At 36.5% G+C, this 17,115-nt stretch overlaps 1 protein-coding gene across 4 annotated transcripts in view; it reads left to right on the forward strand.

The window, feature by feature from the left end:
- Window positions 1-17,115, forward strand: part of DOCK4 (dedicator of cytokinesis 4) — a 253,508-nt gene that overhangs the window by 195,571 nt on the left and 40,822 nt on the right. For all 4 annotated transcript variants that reach the window (XM_030013859.2, XM_030013862.2, XM_030013860.2 and 1 more), the window contains exons 28-32: window positions 5,536-5,611; window positions 7,194-7,294; window positions 7,955-8,013; window positions 10,128-10,276; window positions 11,860-11,945. In XM_030013859.2, the coding sequence (XP_029869719.1) occupies window positions 5,536-5,611; window positions 7,194-7,294; window positions 7,955-8,013; window positions 10,128-10,276; window positions 11,860-11,945 (471 nt within the window). The remainder of the gene's footprint in view (window positions 1-5,535; window positions 5,612-7,193; window positions 7,295-7,954; window positions 8,014-10,127; window positions 10,277-11,859; window positions 11,946-17,115) is intronic.

Raw genomic sequence — 17,115 nt, forward strand, 5'->3', positions numbered from 1 at the left:
AGGTGTTCAAAAGCGCAGAGCCACGGAGCAGTAGCTTTGCTAGAATTGTCCCAACCCAAAATCTTCTAAGCGCAAAGGGAAGAGCCTAGAAGCAGGATGAGAAATCAGGGCGCTGCCTGCCCCACGGATGGAAGCGGCTGTGAGCCAGTTTTCCTGCGCCTCGCTTGACGAGCCAGAGCACTTCCAGTGATCTGAGACTCTTCGGGATTGAAGGCAGAACTTCTCGAACTCCTTGCTCCATTCATGTCTAAAAGGAAAAACTAGAAGGTCTAGCCCATCTTTTTAAGAGCATAATCAAGTAATCCATTAACAGCATGGATCTTTTCGAACTCCTGCTTCCCAGGAATAAAATGACTGTCATTATTCCGGTGTCAGATGGCTGCTGCCTTGGCTGTCTGGGCTTCAGCCCGAGAAACGGTAGCTGATCTGAAGGCAGGGTGTATCTTGGGACCTTCACCCATCACTGCAGTCACATCACCAGCAGCACTGTCTTTTCTCCCCCCTGTCCCTGGAGTGATATAAAAATTCAAACTGTCTGGTATTTACAGGAAGAGAGATTTAGCCTGTCTGAGCCTAGGAAAGAAATGAGTCCTGGCAAAGATATAATCAGGTAATAAGCTTTTCCTGAAGGGAAAAAAAAATAAAAATCATTTTTTCTCTTATTTATATATTCAGGACTTCAATTACCTGAAAGATTTTTAAATCTTAAAATGACATAATTCTTTCAATATATAATATTTATATATAAAAATATTGCTGCCCTCTGGCTTCTAGATATTTTTGTCTTTCTTGTTGCAGTGTTTTCAGTAGTGATGTAGCATGTGATACTTGGATGTGTCTGGGCTTAAAAAAAAACAAACCAAACCAAACCAAACCAAAACAAAACCCCAAAAAACCCCCAAACAAACAAACCAGAAGATACTGTGAGCTCAAGAAGACAAATCTGTAACTATCCAGAAATTAAGATACTTCACGATGATGCATACACAATCTGTAGTTCTGAATATCGGGATGCCCAACATGAAAAAATATGAATGGCTAGCATTATAAAACTACCAAGTGACTTCCAAAATTTGAGAAATAAAGTAACATTTAAAAAGGCAGACTTAGCACTAGAGCAGAGAAATAGATCTTTTTTGAATTGTGCAAAAAAATCCTTAATGTTTATTAGCTTCTAGCAGTCGAGCAATGAGACAGAAATTAAGTCTGTTTAAAACTGCATAACCATGTACTATCTGTAGTGAGCTAATCAGCATACATTCAGCAAAGCAAAATAATTACTTATGGTTATCAAATATTTCTAACATGGATGTTACCACCGAGTGACAAAACATGTTTTTATATATACTATAGAAAATATAATCCTGATTTCTTTCATTATAGGGACAGACTTACTTTCTACATCAACTAGGTAGTAAGCTAGCTTGTTGGCCCCCTAAGCAAAGCTTCCATTTGTACCCGCAAATGAACACCATGTCATATAGGAAGATGTCTGAATCAGTTGCCTAGCGCCAGAGAGGAATCCAAAATTCTGTAATAAAATATGCCAAACTAAAATTGAAGCTTCTGGATAACATCTTCATAATGTCTCTTTCAACTGGAAATCACTGTGTAATGGCCACTTGCTTAAGGTACCCTAAGGTTAGGAAAAGAATCACCTAATGCTTTAATTGACTGGCATCGTTTGAGAGCATTTAACAGACTCAGCTGAACTCCAGGTATGTCATGTCTCATTAAGAATTGAGGAGGCTGTTGGAGAGCAAAGTGAGTTTCTATTACTTGCTGAGCAAAAGGTTGATATTTATAACATATTATGCCTATGTATTATTGAACAATGAACTAATTTTCCACTGTTCTCGGTATGCAAGAAGCTTTAATTTTAAAGATCTCTGTATGATTATATATATCCTTTCATCGTTTTGGTGAATGGTAGAGAAGATAGATCATCCAATTCTCATTTGAATTTTATAAGTATACAAAATGGATGTATGAATATTATTATTTATAGTAAAATAATTGATCTGTAAAGTAAGATTTACTATAATGTGTTGCTTATACTAAAGTTCCAAATGTATCTACTGACAGTTGGGCATAGGGACTTTAAAACAGAGAATCCTTTTGGTTATCTAATTAAGTATATTATTATTTTTTAAAAAAGTAACTCAAATGGAATACACAGTAAAGGAAGACATTGAATTAGCATTAGTTTCATCATTATAGCTGCTTTGAAGACTCCTGTTAGCTCCCATGGTGTGGGAGTCTGAGACTCCTACAATGAACAAAAATTCTTGCTTTTATGTAATACACAGTGTTGCTAACAATGTTCTTGCTTTTATGTAATACAAAATGTTACTAACAACTGAACCTGACAGTCTGTCACAAAAAGCATATATATACATAGGTATGCATGTATGAGTAAGTTTATATACATATAACAATAGATACATACACATATATGTGACTTTAAGTTTATTTCATTTATTTATGAAATATGAAAGAAACTTTTTTACCTCTTCAAACACCTCTTTGCTTGGGAAGATTTCACTCTGAAGTAGCAGAGGATGAAATGAGAAGCTAATATTATATATTTGTCCAATATCAGAATGGAAAAAGAAAGCTTTCATTTTCTACCATTGGCTGCCCAGGCAAAAGCCAGGTTGCCGGAGCACAGTCCAGGCAGCAAACCAGTTGTTGGACTTCTGCTGCTTTGGATTTTTCAGACAGGTTATTGCAGAAAAGTTTGCTGTGATAATTCGATGGAGAAGCCATTCTGTCAAGAATGGCCTGACCGGACCTTGGGTTAGCATTCTGTGTATGAGCCCAGAATAATTTAGTAGCTAAAAGCAGAGGGTTTTCTCCTGTGAAACAGTCAGTGGTTTTGAACAAATTTGTGGCAGGTGGTAAGAGGAAGAAAAGCAAGTCTTGTCACAAACTGAGTGTTTTCTAGTTTGATACTTAAATGGATTTCAAATAAATGTTGTTGTTTTGAAATCGTTGGCTGTGAAGCAACTTGGAATATGAGTATTGCACCGGATCAGGCAGCTGTCCATCTGTCCTCTGGCTGCTGTCACTGCTTTGTGCATTTTTTTAACTATTTTTTTATAGAACCTACATGATTTGTAGGAAAAGAAGAAAGAGAACCCCCAAGCTTAGCCAAGTTTTCTGTCCTACCTGTTCTTAGTTTGTTGTAGATTCAGAATAACAGTTTGTGGGTCAAAACAATGGCTCCATCTTCCGATGTTCAGTCTGATGTTTTGAGGTTTTTTTGTCTACAACATATACACTCTCATTCTACAGACCACATTTTATTGACTAATCCATATCATATCTTTGGCTTACCAAATAAATCAAACCTGAGCTATGTTGCCTATAGCAAGAAATACCTGCATTGCAATTATTCTGTTATCTCAGGAAAATTCTGGAAAAAATATTCTAAAAATTGCATGTAAGCTTTCTACTCTAATCACCTTCTCATGAGAATTGAAGCAGATGTTTGTCTTCAGTTTCACCTGCCATGGAAGGAAATGTGGCAAGAAAGGAATTGTCTCAGGCATAAATAGAACTATGTAATGTAAACTTGGCAACGTGGTTGCAGTTCCTGAGGTCTTGGGGAATTTTTCTCTTGCATACAATTTTTCAGGGATTTATTACTTTGGGCTTCAGTTGAAATTTTACGTAGCAATAGTTCTGATGAACTGACCTTTTCTATCAGAACATCTTCCTGAAATATGCAGACTATTTCCATTTTGTGAAACATATGGGCTGTAAATTAAATCACGCACTAGAACAAGAATGACAGGACTCTCTTCTTATCCATGCCTTGATTCTTAGCTTTGCTTGTGTTGCAGTTTGCTAATGTTTCACTTTGTCTTCCCTGCTGCTACAGGGAGAGCTGTGCACACACTGTAACTCCCTGCTGGTGGAAAAGTGGGGTAAACTATCCAGATGAGTGCTAAACATGGAATGCTACTTGGGTAGAAAAGCTACAATATAATTGTTGAAAAAATACTCTGTATGAAAATGACATTTGAGCAATGGAGCTAGGGATGAATGAAACTTGAGACTCAAGCAGTGTTCTAAAAACAGGCTCAGACTTGGCTGTTACAGGTGTTCAGACACATCAAACCAGAAGGTAAAGTTTGGCAGGGACAGTCAATTTAAAAGTAGAGAAATGGAACCAAACATTTGAACTAGTAATAAGCTAAATGATATGTAGCCATTTTGTATTTATAAACTTGAAATCTGTCAAATGTGCCAGAAGAAAAATATAATTTATCTCCTAGGTGGGTTGGTTAATGTATAATTCTTCAGCGTTGGGAAAATGAAAAATATTATACCCTTTATATATATATATGTGTGTTTATATATTGCTGCTGTTATATTTAATAAAATATATTTTTTCTTGAATGTATTGCAAAAATAGTAAAAAAAAATGAAGTCCAAAGTATGGAAAGGGAAACAAATTTTAGCATTGTAACAGCATACAGATCAAGAACCATGTTCATATAAGTACTAGATGTATTAATAGTATATAAATGGTAATTAAATGGAATGTATAGATATAACCTTTTTCTCAGAAGGTCTTTAAACGGTTGATCGTTGTAAAATACATGAATGTAACAGCGAAAAGATCATTCTTTGTTTATCTTTTTTTCCTCCCCCATAAGCATCCGCTACTGACTACTTCCAAAAAGAATTTAATGGTTTATATGGATTTTTTCATTTGACTAAATATGTTGATAGACACAAGTGCTACAGAGGTTAGCTTAAGGGTTGAATCTTGAAATGAATTATATTTAAATAATCTTTATGGATGTTCTGTTTCTGTAGATTACCAAACTTGGTTGCTACAGTGAATAACACTGTCATTGACCTCTGGTGACAACCACTGTGAAAGGATTTTGGTCGTATATATTTATCTAAGATAGATTAATAGAATTCAGGCAGGTGTCAATGGAGGGCAATGTATGACCATTTGCAACGTACGGAATAGAGATCTTTAGAAGCAGGTCTTTCTCTCTGAGCTCATGCAGTTTTGCCTTTATCTGTTGCCATTAAAAAGGCTCTTTGTCCATAGGGTTGTCAGAATTGTACATTGGCAATTACTAGATGTTTTATATTTATACCGTATACACACGTGTTTTCAGTACCAAGAAGGCTGAGAGCAAATTACCCAACTGTATATATTAGTGCTAGTAGAACAAAGTGTGTATTAAATCTGATATCAGCATTATTTGCAGAACAAAATTTATGGTTTGTCTTTTTGACCAATTACATTCTCCTGTACAGAACATCTGTTTTCAGCACACATTCTTATATGTCACCTATTTTTATTATTTTTTTTTCTTAATGTGCATGTTTTCTGTCAATAGGTGCTGTTAGTAGTCAGGTCTTTGTATATGTTTAAAATGTTGTATTTAATGCCACCATAGATGCTACATCTATTTCTTCTTTGGAAAATTGTCTGACTCTGAGTATTAAATATGAATTTCCACTTAATGAAAACAACTGTCTTTTTCATTTTTTTCTTCCCAGTGTGATCATTACTACAGTCTTGTATCTTTCGGATGCCCTTCGTAAAAACTTCTTAAATGAAAACTTTGATTACAAGGTAGAGTAAATGTGTCTAACCGAAGATAGATGCAATAGCTGCTACATCATCCTTTGGCCTGGTGGTTTGTTATTAAACTTAGCTCCAGCATCTAAACAGCTAGAACATATACTAAATCAGCAATTTCAAGTGCTTAGAGATAAGTCTTTTCTTAGATATGGGACTGTCTTAAAAATCAGGAGTGCTGTGGGTTTTTTTAATTTCTTCTTATTTTTCGTTTTGTTATTTCAGCCTCTATGTCAGACTAACTCAGGATTTTTGCATAGCAATTTTTTTGATTATAGATGCTAATTTTATTATTTGTCTGTTATTTTGGAGTTATCACAGAAAGGAGAATTACTCAATTTTTGAATCGATGCAAACTTATCAAAAGTGGATTTGCATTTCTGTAATTTCTCTCAAGACCAATTAACATGCTGCATAATTAAAATTAGAAAATTATGACACTGCATGGTGAATGTAGTTAAAGATGCAAGTACCTCATATACTGAGATATGGCACCTATGATAAACTGTGAATTACAGAATGATGCTTTTAGGATTCAGATGAGAAGACCTAGGAATGCGTCTGAAAAGACCCATTCCCATGGAAACCTGAATGAATATTCTGCCCAACCAAGAGACATTAGTCCAATTGCTTCATCATAAAAAGTGCAGAATTTCCTTCCTAAGGAAGGCAGCGAGCTCCTGTTGACTTCCAGCAGAGTTGTGGATGCTTCTCTGAAAATCCAGACTCCTGTTGGAGAGGTTGGCAGGGTTGCACATTTATCTACTTGACATAACTGGACATGAGGAAACCTATCCTTTATGAAGTTCCACAAGTTCAGAAGCTAAAACTGATAAAAGAATTGCCTGTAGACAAGGCATTTATGTTCCTTAAACTTGCTTAGCAATGTTATTACTATCCTGCAAAACTGCAGTGTCTGGAATAAGGCTCCCCTACACTTCATTCTTCCTCCTGCCATGAGCATCTATAATTGGATTAATAATTAATATTTTAATGTATTTTAAATTTATCTTCTAAGTAGAAGATTCAACATCTGATCCAAAAAGCATGTGCACAAAACACCTGTATATTTGAAATATAGTAACAAAACCTGACTTCGTTTTTGTTCAGTAAAGTCTGCAACAAGTGAGACTTGCAAATAATACTATGAAGTTGGACAGGCCACAGAATGACAATTCTGTTGCGTGATAGCTTTTGAGGTGTCAGAATTTTTTGGTTTATAGACTTAAAGGCATAACTTTTTGTAGTCTTCTATTTAAATATACCCCCCCAAAAAGTTTCTAAATTTAGAAGGTGAAGGTTTTCTGATTTGGAGGGATGAAAAAAAATTATCTGCAACTCTGAAACCTTTACATTTAAGAGATGTAGAATATGTAAAATAGATGTATTTCTGCTGAACATTTTGGGGTTGGTGAAAAGTATATTTGGATGCAAAGAAATTTAGTCAAAAACAGTTTGAGTAATTTATTAGTTGAGACTGAAACAAGTGATGCGATTTGAAAATTTGCATCCTGAGTGGTCATAAAATGGTGGTACTGAGAAAATGAAATAACCAAATGCCATATGCTTATTGTAGATATGGGATTCCTACTTTTTTCTTGCTGTCATTTTTATAAACCAGTTATGTCTGCAACTGGAGATGTTCACACCTTCCAAGAAGAAAAAGGTTTTAGAAAAGTAAGTACTGCTGTCAGCTTCTAGAAAACTGTAATAGATCAAACGCTTCTCAAAATGCAAGACATAGGAGGTTGCAAAAAGGCCTACCAAAAAGATAGTGGTAACAGCATTTCCACTGACTAGAATGAGAGTCGGTTCTGGCCCTTTGTATAGGTCTTCAGAGCTGATAGCAGCCTTCGTAGAAGTGCCCAAATTGGCTCAGAAATTGGGAACAAAATAGCCATGTTGTAGCAGTGCCAACACTAATTTCCAGTTCATGCATAAGTTGCTACCCGGTGGTTCAGGTGTTTCTGCTAGGCACTGCACTGTTGTCTGGATTAATTGTATTTCTTTAAGCTAGAGCAAAACTATTTGTTCTCAGAGAACTACAGCGAATTAATGCAAAAAATAGCTTTTGCTTCATATCTGTGTTAGTGATGTATAGCATTTAGAAAGAACTGATACGTTTGATTATATTGCAAATAAACCTGGCTTTAGGAATCCCATTTTAGCTGGTTACAATGGAAAGAACAAAAACTTGGAAGAAATCATCACTTTTAAAGTAGTTTTTTATGGACTGCAAATGAGACATTTCATTTAACAATGTCACAGAATGGCATATGAACTTGATTTTCTTAAATGATCTTTCACTGTTTTGCCTTATTTTTTAATATGTTGCAGATATGGTGACATGCGCGTGACAATGGGATGTGAAATCTTCAGCATGTGGCAAAATTTAGGTAAGTAATTAAACACAACATTAGTAACTCATGAAATGAAAAGCAATTATTATTTCTTCACCTATTAAATACATTTGCCAGTGATAGAGTTGTTGATAATTAAGTTCACATGAAGGCTTGATTTAAGTTTAGGACAACCCTAGTCATCTGTAGTTCCCTTCTTTATAGCTAAACTCTGCTTTCTAAGCCTTGATACTGTATCTGACCTATCCCTATTTCTTCAAAGAGAACTGTAAGAACACCATCAGAGAAAATTAGAAAAGAAAGTACTGCTCATTTTGGGCAGAATTATTATGCCTGGAAATATACTTATGTTCACAATTTCAGTTCTGTTGCCAAACAGTGTAAGGGACAGACATATATCTTAATTCTGAAGCTCTCTTGAGATGCTGGATTTGCATCAAATCTTCCACTAAGTCCTAGTTGCACTAAAATATAAAGGCATAAACAAATCAGTGACTGATGTATAAATGACACGTTGGACAACACAAGAAAAATATATGCTTGGATATAAACTCAGGAACATTTTTATATTTATAAGCAATAACTGTGCAAACTGAAAGTATGAACATCAGAGAAATGCAATTAAATGTTTGGGAAGAAAATCAAAACTGAATAGAAAATTTGGACACTACGTTTGTCATCTTTATATTTAAATTATTCAATAGTTTACTTCATTAAAGGGCTCATTAAAGATATGAAGACCATCGGTGGTTACTGAGATACCGTCATCTCAATTCTATAAACCTTTTCCCTAGCAAGATACGTAGTTGTAAAAAACTGGTCTTTCTGATCAGCCTGTACTAGAAAGAGAAATGTTCGAAATAAGAAATATTTGCTTATTAATATTTTGTTAACATTTTTTGTGTAGCATATTTTACTTATTTATAGTATTTAGTATTGCTTACTCACTCTAAGGCATGCCTCTGTATTATTTGGATACATGATGGGTATTTCTAAACTGGTATATCAAAGATCCACTCCTGGGTCCCATCTCCTTCCTGCATGCTAGGAAAAACCCTAGTGTGCATCATCTCCCCACTCGTGTTGTTTTCTGCTGAATGGAAACCCAGTACGTAGGCAAGGAGGGAATCATGATGTCTTTCAATAGGGGTGAGTTTTGTGGGGGACAATACGGAGTTCATCTGGTAACGTGTCCAATTAAATACTGTAATCAGGATATTTCGAATAATTGGTGTTATGCTAGTCAGCATTTTACAGTTCTTTTAGCAGTGAAAGTCATCATAAGCCTTGATCCTTGTACAGTAACCTGCTTTCATATGGATATGCATCCCAGGATGTTTCCAGCAAAGGAAATTCTGGTTTTCCTTTGCACAAACACAGAGCAGCAAGCAGGGGTGACTGCCCACTGGAGTATCCAGAGGTAGGCTGGACAGAAATTAATTCTCAGCTTGGAAAGTCAATGCATCATGATTCATAATCCCCCTTTCTGAAGGTATCAGAAGTCCTACTCATGGAAAACTGAAACTGAATGGTCAGTCTTTACTGTATGCCATTTCTATCTTTCCTGACAAGAACTTAGTTTTATGCGAAGTAGAATATGGTGAGTTAATGGAAGATGTTTTAGCATTGATTTTAAAGCGAGTTGTTTTGAGAACAGCTGAGTCACATCTTCCCTTTCTTGCAGTCAAAACATGTACTTCCATTTCTGTACTCGCAAAAGATAGGTAAAAATCAAAGTACTTACCTCTATTTGATGAGCACAGAATATCAGACAGTTAACAATTTTGTAAATACAAGAATGTAGAGCTTAGAAACGAAAATGTTCTTGTGAAAAATAAGTGAAATACCTAGAGAGTGCTTTGCCTTTCTTTGTTATCCTTCTGGAAGACTAACTTGGGATACAGATAACCCACTGAACTCAGTATTGCATAATAAAATCTGATAAATTATGTTGGTCTTATATTCTTATATTGTCTGCAACTTTTCACTTTTGGGGCTTAAGAAATAGCCCATGCTGTGATGGACATGAGAAGAAAAAATCTATAGAGATTTAGAGTGCTATTGTTTAATTCTGCAGATAGTATTTGGATTGCTTAATAGCTCACAGGACACCCAATTCACATTCAAGTTCATGTTCATTTTCATTTTAGGGGAACACAAGCTTCACTTTATTCCAGCATTGATTGGCCCCTTCTTGGAAGTGACCTTGATCCCTCAGCCAGACCTGAGGAATGTAATGATTCCCATTTTCCATGACATGATGGACTGGGAGCAAAGGCGAAGTGGCAACTTTAAACAGGTACTGTGTGCGAAGCTGTTTATAGAACAGGACCGAAATTCAAGCATTTCAGAGAGTGCTGGTCCCAGCCATTGGTGGTTCAGGCTGGAGAAGGTAGCCACAACGCTATACCTGTTGGAGAGGGATTACCAGGGTTTTCCCTTTTTATTTTCTGCAGGGGTAGTAAGATTCTCCAGTTAACGCTACCATGTTAGTAATGTAAGACAAGGGATAAAATTCATGGCCCACCGAAGTGCAGAACAAAACTTGAGTTGTCTTCAACAAGGCTGATTTGTTGTGGTGGTTTTTCATCTCTGCTTTACAGCAGTACAGACTACTGGTTAGATAGGATTCAACTAGCTTCCCTTCTGGTTAGTGTGAAGAAAGATCAGATGGTCCTTCTGAGGAATGTTCTTCTGTAAGGATCCACGTATTCTTGCTGCTCAAACACCTTAACGGGCTAGGAAGGAACAACCAAGTGTGCCATCTGCTCCCGCAGCTCCCACTCGGTTCTTTCAGACTGCCTCAAACCATTTCTCAGTGCCCTCCTTCATGCTGCTTCAAATGGAGGAAAGCAGAAATATTTGAATTACTCCCAGGCAATCATAATGCTTAGGGTGGGAGTTGTATCTGAAACACAAACCAAGCTATTGAGAACAGAGGAGCGCACGTGATGTAAGTAGGTAGCTTTTCACTATCAATATATAAGCTTATTGTTAAAAGTCACCATAGAGATGTTAACAAGGATTGAGAAGGAAAAAATCCACTTGTTCTGATTCTCTGTGTTTTCAGCTTGGGTTTAAATGTAAATTGCAATAGATTTATTCTCTAATAAAATACCTTGACGACAGCTTGGTTTCTCCCCTAGATTTGTGGTTGCTAATATATTACTGCTGAAAAGGAGGTTTGAAATATTAACACACAGTGTAGCCTTACCTCTGTATTTTTTATAATCAATACACTTCAAAATAGGCATTGGAGGAGTCATTAGCCACCAGATATGTTCTGTAAGTTTCTTTGATAGCTAATACATAAATCCAGCAAATCGGATTTCTAGCCAAATGCACTGGCAGTTAAGGAAGGTTGGGAAAGTAAGACTGAGCCCCCAGGTGTTCTGGACAGTACAGACATTTATAAAAATTAATTTATAAATGAGTGGGGTGCAGGTCAGAAGAGATTGTGTTTCTACTGAAGTCTAAGAAAATGGCTTGTGCTTACAGCCCTGCAGTGAGAATTCAGGCAATTTATTTGGGCTGTGTGCTTTTTGTCTGACTCCATAAATAGATAGCTGCCTTAGCAGCAGCAAATGCTACTCAGCCTGTAGTTTTAAAGTCACGTTGCTCAATTTAAATTAGCTCCCTCCCTCAAAAAAAAAAAAAAAAAAAAAAAAAAACCACCACCAAAAAAAGAAAACCCCACAAACCTTGGGAATGATAACAGCTTCAAAAAGATGAAGTGACTTACCATCAGATTTACATGATTGACCAATAATTCTAAGATGTGCATTTAGCAAAGTCCCTTACATAAAACAAATCTTCCCTCAATTTTTCTCTAATCTCATTAAAGGAAAAAGAAGCTGTTTACACCACACTTATATGTTGCAGGTGGAAGCAAAACTGATTGACAAACTGGACAGCCTAATGTCGGAAGGTAAAGGTGACGAAACATACCGAGAGCTCTTCAACAGTATGTGAGTAATATGTTTATCTTACGCTAATTCCTTGAGTTCTGTTGGTTGTATCAGATGCTAGTGTCGCAGAGAAGTAGTGCTTAAAACAGTTGTAAATCTCGGGGGTTTTCTTCCTTTTTTTTTTTTTTCTTTTTTCCCCCTGAAAATCTGAGGAATAAAACATTTTATGGTGTTGTATGGCATCTGTAAAGTCTGGCTGTACTTCTTGCATACAGCTAGAATTGGGAAAGGCTAAATCTGTTATAACACAGAACGTTCTCTTTACCTACTAATTTTAAAATCAGAATAGCAAGAAATGCTTTGTAATTGCATAGGGTGCAGGTAGAGCTCAAATGGAGCGTTTTGAAAACAAGGCATGAGAATTCAACAAAAAGCTGTTTAATAAGTAATTTTCTATTGCCAGAAACTTGTACTCGTCTGTGTAATGTCACTTGTTGATTTCTTGATTTATGTAAACAATTTTATTTATTCTGATAAGAATATTTCTTATTATTTTCTTTTATAAATTACTTGTTAAGCTTGTAGTATATTTTAATAAATGACATATCACTGCAATCTAATAGGAAAAGCTAATAATAATGCTGAAGTCCCTAAGATTGCCTATAAGTTATCCCACTGACCGAAATAAATGATTGTCACAGAGTACAGGTACAAAATAACTAACTGAACTCTGTCTCTGTTGCTCCTCAGAACTCAGTTACACCTAAGTGGAAGATTTCACTTATTTCTGGTGTGTTTAGTGGGAGATGTATTCTTCCTCTTTAGGATTGCAAGCTGTGTATTCTTCAGTACTATTAAACACATGATCTTTTTCTGTTTATATGGCTTCTTAACCATTCCTTCTTCTTTACGTATTAGTTTTAGCTCTGTTGTCTTTGCTGAAACAACAACATTCAGACCTCAGTGTCTGTGAATAGCAAACATATAATAATATGTAATGTATTGAGTTGAAAAAAATAGAGTTCCTAAATATTTATCGTTTACAAAAGCAAAAGTGGGTAGAGAGACTAGGCAGAATATTATGGAAATGGGTGAATAATGGCAAACAACAGTACAGTATGCTAAAGCAGAACTTCCTTGTAATTATTCATGAATTTTTTCATAATATGAATAAAGATAATAAAGGGAAGATGATTTCAATATTTTAGTAATACAGTATTCTTCAAAATTAAGTCATTAAGGGAAAAGCTCTAATTATAATATGAAGTCTAAATGCATTCTCATGTGCAAAATACATCAGGATGTCTGTCACTGAAATAACTTAAAATTCTACAAGAAAGCATATTGGTATGGAATATAGTTCCTAATTTTTTTACCATTTTAAGTTAGGTTTAGCTGGGGGGGTGTTAAACAAGATACAGTGAAAAATGGTGAGAGCCTTTTATAAATCTAAATGCTGAAGACATAGTCATAGTAATTTAAATTGCAAAATGTCTCACAGCATCAGTGTACTTGTTGTTTCTGTTCTGGTGTAACAGAAGTTTAAACGCTTTGGGAAATTTCAGAGTAACTGCTCAAGTTCACTTCCAGCTTATGAAAAAATAGTTTTTATCATTAGTTTTTTATCCGAGTTTGATTTGGCTCCATACATTAACACCTCTCAAGAGGAGAGCTTGCAGAAGATACTAATCTAAAATGGAGGATGATAGAGTGTTCTAGGGTATGTGAAGGAAAATTATTAAAATCAGATGGACAGTTTAGGTAGCTGAATGCAGGGGATGGGGTCAGTTAGCCTGAGATTTCTTTTTTTTATTTCGTCCATAGGTAATTTAAACTAAGCAATATTAAAGTGTCTTTAGACAGTGCAAGAAAACAGACTTGTTTAGGCTGAAGTGACAGAGATGTGGTATGTACCCAAGAACTGTGAAACGGTGATATAGTTTTGCAGCAAGCAGTAGTTTTGTAGTCTTTAATGAAAGTGAATGCTACAAAATTACCTGTTCTTTCTGAAGATTTGGCATGGTTAGTTTTGATAGGTACAGTTGGGAGCCAAGTGGATGCACACACCTACTTTGGATATAGTCTAGTAGCTGCAGTGGGTGTGACACTTTCAGGTTTTGTCATGCTTTTTATTTATTATGTCGGAATCAGAAAATTGAGTCTCTCAGCTCTGACGTTAACTGCTTTTTTTTCCAGAGACAATCACTGCATCCTTCCTCTGAACATCTATTTTCAAGGACAAAGTATAAGCATCTCTGGACATAACTAAAATATGTGCTTAGAATTTACTGCTTATAATGGAATTATCTTTATCAAATGAAAAGACATAGTGAAAGTAGGGAGAAGATGACTGCTGTTTGTTTTGAATCAATGTCTTTCTAGGGACTTAATGTGACCACTCAGTGATTAGTTCCTGAAGTCATTTGAAGAGCTGCAAAGCGTGGAGTAGTGAACATTTTGCTATCATGAGAAACTAGATGTTGTAATTGCTACCCAGTGTAATCATGGTATGAAAGGTGTCCTGATCTACATTTATACTGTAACACTGCAGTTGAATTCCTGAGTTAATTAGCACAGGGAAAAGAACAATTTCACTTTATTAAACAGTTGGTGGTTAGAACAAAATCCTTGGAAGCCAAGGGATATACTTAAGTAGCTCTTTCGTTCTGAATCCGATGGATGCTGCCAGTTTATTACTTCTGTAGCTGTGCTCCAGTTTGGCCTAACACAAGTCATTTCAGGTTTGGAGGTTAGGTGGCCACATTATCGAAGCACAAAACCTGGGCTAGTGAGCTCCACTGGGTGCCTGACGGCAAGGCTTCTCTTTGAAGAAACTGGAGCTGACATTCAAGCTGAGCAGGCATTTAATACCGAGCTCTGCCAGTTTGTGGGTGATTTCTCTAGCCATGAAGGTATTATATAAGAAGTGATGACTGCTACCTCTCCCATGCTGTCTTCAGTCTTCTTAATTTCTTCCCCCAGCTGCATGACTGAATTCAGCACTGCCCGGTCCATTAGATTCCGTCTGGACTGAGTCTTTCGGAGCGCTTCTGAATATTTTTGTGGTGGTTGGGTAGCTCCTCACTCATCTCTGAACTTTTGCAACAAAGTTTGACTTTGACCAGGCTGACTAGATGACTAGACTCTGGCTGTAGTGAGGTACCTGGAGGACTTTGTACTCCAAAGTAGACATCCAGATGTTTTACAGCACCTCTAGGATCAGATGCCTGTGAATTAGTGGTCTGAATAACTCTGTGGCTTAGGCATATAAAATCCACTTACTACATGATTGAGCTAGGCCTAACATGCTTCTAAGCCTGGTGTTTGTCCCTGGAGAGCTCTGATCCTCTGGGTCCCCACTCCACTCTCTTATTCTTGGGAACCCAAGATAAAAAAAAAACAAAACAAAACAAAAAACCCAAAAACAAAACAAACAAAAAAAACCCCAAAACTAAACCCAAAACCAGACCACAGTTGTTCAGGTGAGCCCAGATGTTAGGCTATAGTAGCATGGATAGGCAGAAGCATTTTCATTGTTTCTCTGTGTTGCTCGTTCCCCCTTAGTGGGCTTTGTAGAACATAGCATCTTGGCTATGTTTTGGGACCTGTACGTAACAGGAATTTAATTCTATCTTGATATAGCCATGAGGAAGCTGAGGGATATATTTGAGTAGATCTTTCATTCTGAGTGTGTGTTCTGAGTGTGTGTTCTGTGCATTGTGGTGAAAGATGTATGGTGGAGAGGGGGAGGCATACATCAGAAGGCAAGTCATAAAATTGTTCAACTGACGACATTGATGTCAGTTTGAATAAGTACTTTGAATATATCTACACAACCCATTTGTAGAAATTGTATATTTATAATGAATATGCCAATACGTTTATAAAGAACATGCATAAGTCAAATGCAGATGAAAACCATCTGTTTTAAAAGAGAAGTCAGACTTCTGCTGTTTTTCTACAGGAACTATAGGTAATTATTTTGATGAATTTAGGCTGAAATGTTCCTGTTTAGCACAGGGTTGAAAGGCAGTAGAAAGGAAAAATCAGTGCAGTAATCAGTGCTTAATAATGTAACAGGCTCTACTCCTATTTCTTGTTAGACACAAAAACTTGTATTGAAAGGAACATAAGGAGTTTAAAAGCACATTAAGTTAGCCTGTGTATTCTGTATGGAAAGCAGAGATGCCAGATTAGTGCTTCAGCCTCTTCTGGTTACGGATGGCCTTGGCATCTGTCTCTGCTAGCAATGACAGGTAGCCAGTCTCTGAATGTGAGGGAAAGACGTCTGATCGCCTCCTAAAGAGAAGTAGTGAGTCTAAGAGTGATATAAGGGTGCGAAATAAAGATCAATGTTTCCTCCTTGCTTCCAGCAGAGCACAGCTTCATTGAGGTCGAATTAGTTCGGAGAATTGCATCTGTGACATCCCCCTGTATGTAAGGAGCTGAACGGAGCTGGAGTGTATAGCTAGTGCAGTTGGCATGTAGGAGTTATTGGGCGCCGTTATATGTTTGGTGAAATTTGGACGTAGGAGTTTTATGGGACTGAACATGCTCAGTATAGATGAAGGTCAGTGGAGCTGACAGCTTGCCCACTGCAGACAGAAGGTTCGGAGATGCTATTAACAACTCTCTAAAAAGCTCTTAAGTATATGGATGTGGCATTTCTCAGAGACTTCTAAGTAAACCATACCTGAGTGCATTTTCTTGGAGACTGCTAAAATATCTCCATGAACACGTCATTCCTCTGAGGTCCTGCACCAAAGCCTAACAGTAACAGAGCTCTGTAGGTAAATATTTCCTTGTGCATTCTCAGAGAGGAAAGGTGGGAAATTCATGCCCAAATGATTAATATTTGATAAACTTAAGCAGTGAAAATCAGAGGCCTGTAACAGAAAGAAAATTAAGTATAATTTTACTGACAGCTCCACTTACAACACCATTTTGAAGTCTTTTCACTTCAATGTGTAATCTGCATTTACATTAGTGTAAGAACTCAACACAACAGTTTTTACTAAAGAATCTTATGACAATTTAAGCTAATGGAATTTTACATGTGCATGATAGTATGTTCTTAGAAGGAAATATTAAGTGAAGAGGGGGAATCATCTTATTAAAATCCTTTCCCCATTCTTAAATTTCATGTGTACTGAAATATTAGAGAGGAGGAAAAATCTGTTAAAAAAGTTGAGGTCCCATTGAGAAGGCGCTTTGAGTTGATAAATATTCT

Source organism: Aquila chrysaetos, chromosome 5 (genome assembly GCF_900496995.4).
Source record: "Aquila chrysaetos chrysaetos chromosome 5, bAquChr1.4, whole genome shotgun sequence".
Lineage (NCBI taxonomy): Eukaryota > Metazoa > Chordata > Aves > Accipitriformes > Accipitridae > Aquila > Aquila chrysaetos.